Genomic DNA, 12,089 nt, shown 5'->3' on the forward strand with positions numbered 1-12,089 from the left:
AAAGACCGATGAAAGAATAAGACGAGAAACACTCCCCTCCCATTCAGGTTTTATATCACATGACGGAGGGCGCCCTACCCTGTCCGTGGTGGCAGACGGGCTCCAGCAGGAGGGTCAATGAACATGCCCAGCTCCTCAGACTGGCACCCTGCCAGGAAACTCAGCACGATGGAGGAACGCTGCACAGCGCCAGACTGGCCCTGGAACTTACTGCCAGTCTTACTGCGCATCGACCCAAACAGAACCCTACAGAGGTTAGGTTAGAGGATAGGGGGGATGGGTTGGTTATATTGGAGTAGTAAAGGTGACACATATATAGGCTACAAGTTTAAGTTCACTTGAAGATGCAACACACATACACACACGAGTAATCACAAACACACACCTCATAAGCAGTGGGACAAGCTGTGCCCTGTGTGAGGCGTCCACCACGGCCTGCTCCTCTGAGATGTTGAAGTGAACGATCTCATCCTTGAAGTGTTTGTCATCCAGCAGCCTCTCCAGATTCTCCCTGAACACAACAGTCAGCACATCAGTCAGAGACGTTGAATAATGCAGGACTGTAGGTCCAGAAGCACAGGACATGTCAGATACAGTAATAAAAATGCATGTTTCTGTATCACATCAAACACTGAAAGACAGTGTATCAAATGGCCACCAGATATTGAATCCTGATATATTAGCAACTCTATGAGCCTATCGGCCTGGACAGCTTCAAAGAGGCAGCAGAGCAACATTGTTCACAGGGTCTCCACAGGGTCTACACAGGGTCTCCGCAGGGTCTACACAGGGTCTACACAGGGTCTCCAGAGTGATTCTGTGAACTAGGTCAGTGGTACATTACGGGAAATGAAATAACAGAACATCACAACTCCTGTTAGATGAGAAATTGAAAGTAAATGGATAGTTGAATAAGTGAATATAGGAACTCCTGTCAGATCTGTGGTTCCTTGGGGGAGGTTAACATTCCAGCTCAGTGATGACTCCGATCTTTATCAGTACTGGTAACAATGACTCCCATTGAGAGACCGGGAGTCCATAACGAATAGTATCCCTTACTCTTACTCCAATCATCTGAACAAAAATGTTAAATGGTGATAGTGGAAAGTACGTTCTATGCCTGGCACACTGTAAAAGGACTGAAGGTATGTTAAAACAAGAGTTAAGATGAGATGTTGAGTGACAGTGTCGTTCAGAAATAACCCGGAGAGCCGACTTACTTGTAGGGGAGGACGTTGGGGTCTTTGTAGGTCAGAACACACTCCAATGCTGCCCTCTGAATCTGCTGGTCCTGGTGGCACAGCAACTGAACAGACACACAGTCACACACTGACAGCAGTACACTGACGGAGACTACCTGCTGTTTAGGTAGATAGGCTGATAACGGGTCAGATAAGTATGTTTAATTGAGCATGCAGTTGATATGCAGGCTAAATGGGCATATAGCGAGAACAGCTGAGAGTGAATTGACGCGAGTAGCCGATGTGAGTGCGACCTTTAACGACAAAAACGTCATTTTTAACACGTTTAATAGGGGATCTGCAGTCTCAGAGCTTCATTATAACTCTCAGTTCTGTCAATGCAATAGATGACAAGTCCCTCTAAACTTTCAGCTCATACAAGGAGAAGACTGATCAGAGATGCAGCCAAGAGGCTGGATCACTCTGGATGAACTGCAGAGATCTACAGCTGAGGTGGGAGACTATGTCCATAGGACAACAATCAGTCGTATATTGCACAAATCTGGCCTTTATGGAAGAGTGGCAAGAAGAAAGCCATTTCTTAAAGATATCCATAAAAAGTGTTGTTTAAAGTTTGCCACAAGCCACCTGGGAGACACACCAAACATGTGGAAGAAGGTGCTCTGGTCAGATGAAACCAAAATTGAACTTTTTGGCAACAATGCAAAACGTTATGTTTGGCGTAAAAGCAACACAGCTGAACACACCATCCCCACTGTCAAACATGGTGGTGGCAGCATCATGGTTTGGGCCTGTTTTTCTTCAGCAGGGACAGGGAAGATGGTTAAAATTGATGGGAAGATGGATGGAGCCAAATACAGGACCATTCTGGAAGAAAACCTGATGGAGTCTGCAAAAGACCTGAGACTGGGACGGAGATTTGTCTTCCAACAAGACAATGATCCAAAACATATAGCAACATTTACAATGGAATGGTTCAAAAATAAGCATATCCAGGTGTTAGAATGGCCAAGTCAAAGTCCAGACCTGAATCCAATCGAGAATCTGTGGAAAGAACTGAAAACTGCTGTTCACAAATGCTCTCCATCCAACCTCACTGAGCTCGAGCTCTTTTGCATGGAGGAATGGGAAAAAATGTCAGTCTCTCGATGTGCAAAACTGATAGAGACATACCCCAAGCGACTTACAGCTGTAATCGCAGCAAAAGGTGGCGCTACAAAGTATTAACTTAAGGGGGCTGAATAATTTTGCACTCCCAATTTTTCAGTTTTTGATTTGTTAAAAAAGTTTGAAATATCCAATAAATGTCGTTCCACTTCATAATTGTACAGTTTTATATCTTTATGTTTGAAGCCTGAAATGTGGCAAAAGGTCGCAAAGTTCAAGGGGGCCGAATACTTTCGCAAGGCACTGTATATAAATACATATATATATATATATATATATATATGTGTGTGTGTAATCCAGGATTCATATGTGTATGAAAACAACAATGTATAGGCTAAATATGTTTACACACATGTCTGATGCAGGGGCGCAGCCATGTTGGATGAAGCATCATGGGAACGTTTTGCTTTTCCACATTGTGAGAAGACACAGAATGGGGTGTGGTTTTGAAACAACTTCAAGGATGACTTTCTGGATACTTTTGTTTCTCAATGACAGCTCAGTCAGTATCCATATAGTGTCCAAACAGCGTCCATACCAGTGGCTGCTCCTGAGGGGAGGACGGCTCATAATAATGGGTGCAACAGAGCAAATCAAATTGCATCTAACACATGGGTGTATTTGCTACCATTCCAACTATGCTGCTCCAGCCATTACCACAAGCCTGTCCTCCCCAATTAAGGTGCCACCAACCTCCTCTGGTCCATACATGTACTAACTAGTGGAAATGACATGCTGAACACCTGACACATTATACTGGACTGGACATGTTAGTATAAAGATATTATTATATTTTCTCTGGGGTCCAACATTTTTTCAGAAGTGTGTGTGTGCATGTGTGTGCGCGTATGTGTGTGTGTACGCATGGGTATGCCTCTCTGTGTGTCCGTGTGTACCAGCCATCCAAAGGGTAGGGCTGATGACAGGGGTACTTATCGGTTCAGCCAACAGAACAATCCCAGCTCTTGATTTTGTGGAGAGTTGGAGAGGTGTGCTCACTGCTACCTGCTAGTAATGTCTTTGAGAAACACACAGGCACACTGAAGACTTCAGAGCTCACTGCTATCCTGTTTCAGCTCATATCCTGTCTGTGACAAGGACATCATTCTATCTGAACGCACAGCAGCCTACTGCGAGCTATCGTAGATTTCACAGAGAAATACAAATTCTCTGCTGTTCATTGCATTCCAATAACAGAAACCACAAGGGACTACAAATTGTGGAATAGGACAATCTTCCAGTGAGTACAGTTGCCTATACCTCACAATCAGAAGGCTACAATGGCAGCCTCTCCAGTGATTGGATCCTTTGTGGCTGCGGACTATGCAGTCTTTGCTCTGATGCTGCTGGTGTCTGCAGCCATCGGGGTGTACTATGCCATCGTTGGAAGGGGCCAGATCAGCTCCAGAGAGTTTCTGATGGGGGGCCAGAGTATGACAGCCGTACCTGTGGCTCTGTCCCTGACTGCCAGCTTCATGTCGGCTATCACAGTGCTGGCCACCCCAGCCGAGGTGTACCGATACGGGGCAAGCTACGGCCTCTTCAGCCTCTCCTATGTGCTGGTGGTGGTGGTCAGCTCAGAGGTCTTCCTCCCTGTCTTCTACAGGCTGGGCATCACAAGTACCTATGAGGTTAGAATCAATCCACCCTGTTGAGTTGATTTGTGTTCTATTCAATTCAACAGAAATTGTATAACATGTTTGGTAGAGATTAGCCAGATGAATTGCAATGCACATTCTAAGCAATTCTAAATCCCTGAAATTAATATCTTGGGGGTCACAAAGTATTGTTCAAAGTGACCAATTGACAAATGCAATCTATTCAGGAAATAAAATACTGACCTAATTTTGTAATCTTTCTATAAAACAAACAGACTGCTGTTACAGGTAAAATCATAGTAGTCACGGCTCCATTGCTTAATATCTCTGCACCTGTCCATTCCTTAGTCTTGTTGAGATGCTGATGGTGAGATTATGATTGTGATTCAAACAGCTAAAATATGGGTCCGTGTTACTGACTGTACTCTTTGCTTTGTCTTTTGGGCGTCACACATGAACCTTGTGTCCTTGTCCTGTCCATGGGAAATGTAACAGAAAAGTGTCCTATTTCTTTTTTCTCCTCATGGTCATCATTCTGCAGTATCTGGAGATACGGTTCAACAGAGCCACACGTCTGTTAGGGACAGTGATGTTCATTGTTCAGACTGTGAGTTCCTCATCACAACACTCTCCCACTCCATATTATGAATTACATGAATATATGAGAACAACCCTTGTGCTACAGGTGGTTATAAGAGACACACGTGTTATGTCTCTCTGTCTCACAGATACTCTACACAGGAATAGTCATTTATGCTCCAGCTCTGGCATTAAACCAAGGTGCAGTAGTCTCTAAAAGTCATGAAAGAATTTCATTTCATGCCCCATCGGCATTGAGTGCACTTGAAACCACTCCTCTGCTAAATGACGTCCCTCTCTCTCTCTCTTTTTCCTCCTCTCTCCAGTGACTGGGATGGATCTCTGGGGTGCTGTCATTTCAACAGGAGTGGTTTGCACGTTTTACTGCACTATGGTACTGGACAGGCAGTGATGTCAATAAATAATGCTGTAAACATAATTTTATATGACATTTATTTTATCAACATTTACTCCCTGATATAAGGGAGATGCAGATGGAGGTTAGATTGAGACTTGATTTGTGTAGCACTGTGGTGACCTTTGTGGTGACCTTTAAACCATGTATGTAACACGGCTGTGGTGTGTATTGTGACAGGGCGGTCTGAAGGCAGTGGTGTGGACAGACGTGTTGCAGGTGGGCATCATGGTGGCAGGCTTCCTGTCTGTCATCATCAGAGCCGTGGTCCTGCAGGGAGGAGTCTCCAACATCCTCAACCACGCAGAGCTCGGAGGACGACTCAACTTCTGGGAGTGAGTAGATTGTCATGTAGATTATAGATGTAAAAGAGTAGGAGAAGAGTCTGCACCTGGACTTTGTGCAGTATGTTGGCGCAAAATATAAGACATTGCAAATGCCTTAATCTCTCTCTCTTTCTCTCTCGCTCTCTGTCCCTGTCTCTCCTTTATAGCTTTGATGCTAGTCCACTGAGGAGGCACACCTTCTGGACAATCACATTTGGAGGCACATTTGTCTGGACCAGTATCTATGGGATCAACCAAGCCCAGGTTCAGAGATACATCTCTTGCAAATCCCTGACTCACGCCAAAATGTGAGTCATCATCTTCCTGGAAGCATAGAGTAGAGCATGAAGATCTAATTCCTGTTTTGCCCCAGTGTTTAAAGTGGAACTGACAGCATTTTAGCAACATGAAATCTTATTAAAATGTGTTGATTTTTGACACACACAAAAAATCTGGCAACCGAGCACTAACATATGGTTATTTTAATGTTCATAAATTCTTAGAATGTTTGGGAATCACGTATAGTAAGGCATTTATGAAAATGCTATAGAGTGTGGCCTCCTGACTGGCGCAGTGGTCTGAGGCATCACTACAGACCCGGGTTCGATCCCAGGCTGTGTCACAGCCAGCCATGACCGGGTGACCCATGAAGCGGTGCCCAATTGGCCCAGCGTCATCTGGGTTAGGGGAGGGTTTGGCCAGCCGGGATTTCCTTGTCCCATCGCGCTCTGCCAACTCCTTGTGGCGGCCTGGGCGCCTACAAGCTGACTTCGTATGCCAGCTGGACGATGTTTCCTCTGACACATTGCAGCTGTCTTCTGGGTAAGCAAGCAGTGTGTTAAGAAGCCGTGTTTTGGAGGACGCATGGCTCTCGGCCTTCGCCTCTCCCGAGTCAGTACGGGACTTGCAGCGTTGGGACAAGACTGTAACTACCAATTAGGGGTAAAAAGCACAAAAAAATGTGTGAAAGTGGGCGAACATTTGGACAATTAATAGACACTGCGGTAAATAAAATTGAATATAAACGTCTGTCTCGTCCAAGTCTACACAGACCGGTGCGCTATAGCAAATCCGAGCTATGCTAGGGCTGTAAACAAACAAGCCATTTGAGTAAAAGTCTGAAAGTATTTGGTTATTAATATACTTAAGTATCAAAAGTAAACCAGATGGTACTATTGTCTTGTTTTTTAATTTAGGGATAGCTAGGGACACACTCCAACAGATGTCATTTACAACAACAAAACACATTTGTGTTTAGTGAGTCCACCAGACCAGAGGCAGTAGGGATGACCAGGGATGTGAATTGGACCATTTTCCTGTCCTGCTAAGCATTCCAAATGTAACGAGTACTTTTGCGTGTCATGGAAAATGTTTGGTGTAAAAAGTACATTATTTTCTTTAGGAATGTACTGAAGTAAAAGTAAAAGTAGTCAAACAATATAAATAGCAAAGTACAGATACCCCAAAACACTACTTAACTAGTAATTTAAAGTATTTCCACTTAAGTACTTCACACCACTGGTGTTTACAGGCAGTTGCAACAGCGCAACTTTTTTTGTTAGCTAGAATGCATTCGCCAAACCCACAAAATACACCTGAATGGATTTCTGCAAATATGTAAACCCCACAGGGGTCCTCTTATATGTGGGACCCTACAGTCTTATTGATCAAACAACAATGAAAGGTAGTTATGCAGTTATGTACATCAACAACAACAATATCAACAACTAATGCTAGCCAGAGCAAGATTAGCTAAAATGTAACGAAGGAACATTAGATAAACCCTCTCAAACCTTTTCAGATAGTTGGCCGCCAAAATTGCACTGATAAACGATGGGAAAGTTGTAGCCTATTCATCTTTCTGATAACACAAACTCTCTCTCCCCATTCTCTTTCTCTCCTTTCCCTCTCTATCCCCTCTTTCTGTCACTATTCTCTCTCTCTCTCTCTCTCTCTCTCTCTCTCTCTCTCTCTCTCTCTCTCTCTCTCTCTCCCTGTATTCTCTTACCAGGTCTCTCTACATAAACCTATTAGGACTGTGGGTCATCATGCTGTGTTCTGTGTTTGCGGGGCTGTGTCTGTACTCCGTCTATAAGCACTGTGACCCCTGGACAGCAGGCATGGTGTCAGCACCAGATCAGGTTGAGGACACGAACCAGGAAATAACACTTTAATAAAGACCACAGGTTGACGTTTATTGGGATGAGTCTTGTCCTAGAGGCAGAACTGAGCAATTACTGCTAGATTGGGCCAGGTTAGGGTTAGGTATTAGGGTTAGAAGTGTGGTTAATGTTAGGGTTAAGATTTTATGACAGATTTTGTGGCTGTGCCAGGTAGTGACCCCTCTGCAGAGCTGCCTCCAGAACAAGATTATCATAAAGTCATAAAGTTATCATAAAGTCCATCTTTAATTATATGAGCTTTGCCATAGCCCTGTGACTCTCAGATCAATTCAGTGTCTATAAATGAATTCTCTGAGAGTGCTTACAAAACAGTTCCTAGTATCATTTATAGCCAAGACACACATAGCCAGACAGCCTTGGCTATACATTATCGTTAAGTTTGGTCTCCTAAACCGAAGTTCTTATCTCGTTCTTGGTACCACTTAGAACCAAAACATTACCTCATCCAATGGCATATATCAATTGTCAATTCTAGACACTCCCATCAAAAATACAACCCCTACTGGACAAGCTCCCGGAGAGAAGAGTGAGCCTCTAGGTCAAGATAAGGGTAACCTCAGAGGGAACATACAATGGTTCCAGACACTGCCATCCTCCTCTCCCCAATGGGAAAAGTAGGGAGTGACAGGCACACAGACATTGTGGAGCGAAGAGATAATTGGTTCCCCCTCAATCATCCCTTCACATGGTTTAAAAGATACGTTTACATATGACGACAAGCCTGACCTCTCTCTTCTCTGGGGCCCAACTAACTTTTTCCCACATAAGCATACTTATGAAAATTGAAAAAACATCTTATTTGTCAATGTTACTTAAAGGATTCTGATTCTGCTACCACAACTGTCAATATTACTATTCTGCCAGACTGCCACTTTCCGGATATATTTTTTTTAAATCAGTTTCAACTGATAACATTAACAGCCACTAGGTGTAACCACCTTAAACATTTTTTCCCCCGCATCGGCCACACATCCAGATTGTTCCCAGGAAAATATCTCAAATGACCCAAACCCAGGGGTACCACTCAGATAGACACTGACCACTGACCACGCCCTCTTTCTCTGTAAAGCTGATGCCATATATGGTGATGGACATCCTGAGAGACTACCCTGGACTGCCAGGATTGTTTGTGGCTGCAGCCTACAGTGGGACCCTAAGGTGACTATTCCCATTTAATACGTATACTGTATGTCAAACATGATCTTACTTTTGATTATAGCTACTGCTTATAATGTTAATATGTAACATCATGTTATATGTCTACTAGATTAAGTGTCATTTTGTTACTATTTGTGCTGCATGCAATATCTCAAGGTTCATAATATCACTACTATGATTTAATATTTACTCTCGCAGCCTATGGTGGGGCACAAAGATGACTATTTCCATAGCACTCACGCACACTGTATGTTATATTTCTGGGTAAATAATAGCACTATATTTGCTCTCTCTTGTCCACAGTACTGTATCGTCCAGTGTCAATGCTCTGGCTGCCGTGACTATTGAAGACCTGATCAAGCCGTACATACACATGTCAGAGAAACACCTGTCCTGGACCTCTAAAGGCCTTAGTGAGTGTATAATATCAATACGTGTCTTTGCTTTTAAGCAGAGCGACACAGGGGAACCCAAGAGCAGACTCAGATGAGGAAACAGGGATGAATGAACCAAAATATTCATTGTTACACAGGGAGATGTGGAGTGTAGATCCGGGGAAGCTCGGATGAGTTGCAGAAAAACAAAATGTGGAGACGGAGGTTGGACTTAGCTGAGTAGAACAGGGTAAACAGGTCCCGAGGGGAATCCAAGGTAGTGGTGGGGAGTAAAATCCAGAGCAAGGTAGTTGGGTGGTGAAATGTGGAACGGGAGACAGGAGCAAGAGGTAAACTGCAATGAGAGTTTTCAACTCTCTAGAGACAGCAGGAGCGGTAGAGATACTCTTAATGATCGGCTATGAAAAGCCAACTGACATTTACTCCTGAGGTGCTGACTTGCTGCACCCTCGACAACTACTGTGATTATTATTATTTGACCATGCTGGTCATTTATGAACATTTGAACATCTTGGCCATGTTCTGTTATAATCTCCACCCGGCACAGCCAGAAGAGGACTGGCCACCCCTCATAGCCTGGTTCCTCTCTAAGTTTCTTCCTAGGTATTGGCCTTTCTAGGGAGTTTTTCCTAGCCACCGTGCTTCTACAACTGCATTGCTTGCTGTTTGGGGTTTTAGGCTGAGTTTCTGTACAGCACTTTGAGATATCAGCTGATGTAAGAAGGGCTATATAAATAAATTTGATTGAGAGGATAAACAGTGTCAGGCAGGGAAACAGGCACAGCAGAGTAACAGGATCTTGTCTAATCATAAATGGCTAGAATCATGAACTGACTGAGCAGAGATTACAATCTGGCAGAGCAGAAGTGGCAGGACTGAATATTTGTAGAGGTCTTGATTATGGAACGAGTTGCAGCTGGTAGGGATCTGCTCTGACTCCAGCACACCTGTCTCCAACCATGAAGAGGGAGAGCGTGTACAGGGGGAGTAACTGCAGGTCAAGAAGACACTGGATGAACACCAGAGGGCATAGCAGGAGCAGATGTGACATTTGCATTTACCACAGAACTCAGAGAGCTATATTCATGTTTGATGATATATTTATCTTCTTATTGATATATTCTTGCTGATATTAGAAATTAATAAACCATGATTTATCATGATTTTAACTGCTATCCCTATGCACCATTCTAGGCTTTCTGTATGGGGCTCTCTGTATTGGAATGGCTGGCATAGCCTCACTAATGGGAAGTCTGCTGCAGGTATGCGATACAACAAAAGGAGTATGTCCTTCTACATAAAATATGTTGTGTTGAGGTATGCAAATCTAAAAATATGTCTCTGTCTCCCCATGTAGGCAGCTATCAGTATCTTTGGGATCATCGGAGGGCCTTTACTGGGTCTCTTCTCACTGGGGATTCTCTGTCCATACGCCAATGCCACAGTCAGTACAGTCTCTTTAACAAAAGCAGGATTATAAGAATGCAACCAATCTAACTGTTAGCTAATCTCACTGAACGTTTATGTTGAAGTGCTGATGTGTTATTTCTGTGTGTTCTGTGCTGCAGGGGGGCTTGGCTGGTCTGCTCTCTGGGCTGGTTATGTCTCTGTGGGTGGGGATAGGGGCCCAGTTTTACCCTCCTCTACCAGAGCAGAGTAGGCCTCTGGGTCTGACCACACATGGCTGTAACTTCACAACCGCAGCCGATGCGTTCAACTGGACCACATCCCCAACAGAACCAAGCCTATACACTACAGTACTACAGCAAAATACAGCAGAGAGGTACGTTGTGGGCTTCAGTATCTTTGGTTAAGGACAGGACCGACTTTTTCGGTAGGGAACAAGTATATTGATATGGGCACAGTTAAAACAATTATTCAGTTATAAATGTACTGTAGAACAGGAATAATTTTTTCATGTTAGAATAGCGAACTGCATCAGCTGTAAACAATATATGCAACGTTATAACTGTTGGATACCACTATGTTTGTCTCCCCTACAGACCCTTCCTGGCTGATAACTGGTACTCCCTGTCTTATCTCTACTTCAGTCCTATTGGGTCACTTACAACTCTGGTTGTTGGACTGTTGGTCAGTCTACTTTCAGGTACTCTTCCCCAAATGGTAGTGTTGCTTCTTACCATATTACATGTTGTGTCTAATTAACATGTTTTTCACACAAAAATGTGTCTCTTTCCAGGGGGTATGAAGTTGAAGTTGGAACCAAGGGTGTCTTTGATGAAAGAAGATACAATGTTATTTTGCTTTTACAAGCTCTTTAAAGAAAGGGTAAGTGATATGAGTGTTTCAATAAATAACCTCCAAGACGTCCTCTCTCTTTCAACCACTTTCCTGTATTCATTTAGCTCTCATCCATACCTAGGCCATGAGACGAGCAGGAAAGCTGGACCTCACAAAAAACAGAGAGAACAAATGTGGAAACAGTAACCCCGGCTTCTGCAATGTCCACGAGTTGGATTTCACAAAGAGCAGTCTTCCTACGTAACATACTGATAAAACCATGACTTAACAGTTGCTCTTTCTTCTCATACTTCTCCCTCCGCAGTGCCGCTGTTTTTCACGTGACTCATGAATGTCTTGACAGATTGTATCAATATCTCATCTAAATCCTCATATTTCTATAGACAGTGCCTACAGAAAGTATTTTATTCCACACTTTTTGTTACAGCCTGAATTCCCCCCCAAAATCCTCAACCATCTACACACAATGACAAAGTAAAAACTTGTTTTTTGAAAAGTTAGCAAAATTTTTGAAAATGAAATACAGAAATATCTCATTTACATAAGTATTCACACACCTGAGTCAATACATTTTAGAATCACCTTTGGTAGGGATTACAGCTGTGTGTCTTTCAGGGTAAATCTCTAAGAGCTTTGCACGTCCGGATTGTACAATATTTGCCAATTATTATTTTTGCGGTTCTTCAAGCTCTGTCAAATTGGTTGTTGATCATTGCTAGACCACCAAGTCTTGCCATAGATTTTCAAGCAGATTTAAGTCAAACTGTAACTCGGCCACTTAGGAACATTCACTGTCTTCTTGGT

The 12,089-nt window shown here is 43.3% G+C and overlaps 1 protein-coding gene across 2 annotated transcripts; it reads left to right on the forward strand.

Annotated features, from left to right (window-relative positions):
- The first annotated feature begins 3,495 nt into the window (after positions 1 to 3,495).
- LOC110490748 (sodium-coupled monocarboxylate transporter 1-like) lies at positions 3,496 to 11,553 on the forward strand. 2 transcript variants are annotated; one of them, XM_021564204.2, is made up of 15 exons: positions 3,496 to 4,000; positions 4,509 to 4,574; positions 4,696 to 4,747; positions 4,873 to 4,940; positions 5,142 to 5,296; positions 5,455 to 5,595; positions 7,299 to 7,428; positions 8,540 to 8,628; positions 8,932 to 9,041; positions 10,218 to 10,285; positions 10,381 to 10,467; positions 10,592 to 10,806; positions 11,027 to 11,130; positions 11,224 to 11,312; positions 11,407 to 11,553. In XM_021564204.2, the coding sequence occupies exons 1-15, from the start codon at positions 3,650 to 3,652 to the stop codon at positions 11,527 to 11,529; spliced, it is 1,848 nt and encodes a 615-aa protein (XP_021419879.2). In that variant the 5' UTR covers positions 3,496 to 3,649; the 3' UTR covers positions 11,530 to 11,553. The 2 variants fall into 2 exon arrangements, with proteins under 2 accessions (XP_021419879.2, XP_036800492.1); XM_036944597.1 differs by having other exon boundaries at positions 11,224 to 11,553.
- Positions 11,554 to 12,089: the final 536 nt, after the last annotated feature.

Source organism: Oncorhynchus mykiss, chromosome 15 (assembly GCF_013265735.2).
Source record: "Oncorhynchus mykiss isolate Arlee chromosome 15, USDA_OmykA_1.1, whole genome shotgun sequence".
Taxonomy (NCBI): Eukaryota; Metazoa; Chordata; class Actinopteri; order Salmoniformes; family Salmonidae; genus Oncorhynchus; species Oncorhynchus mykiss.

Bases quoted from the DNA above. Each gene is read 5' to 3' on its own strand.
- LOC110490748 (XM_036944597.1), top strand. From the start codon at position 3,650: ATGGCAGCCTCTCCAGTGATTGGATCCTTTGTGGCTGCGGACTATGCA. The intron at 4,941-5,141 runs GTACTGGACAGG...GTATTGTGACAG, and splicing joins GCACGTTTTACTGCACTATG to GGCGGTCTGAAGGCAGTGGT. The intron at 10,807-11,026 runs GTACGTTGTGGG...TCTCCCCTACAG, and splicing joins CAGCAAAATACAGCAGAGAG to ACCCTTCCTGGCTGATAACT.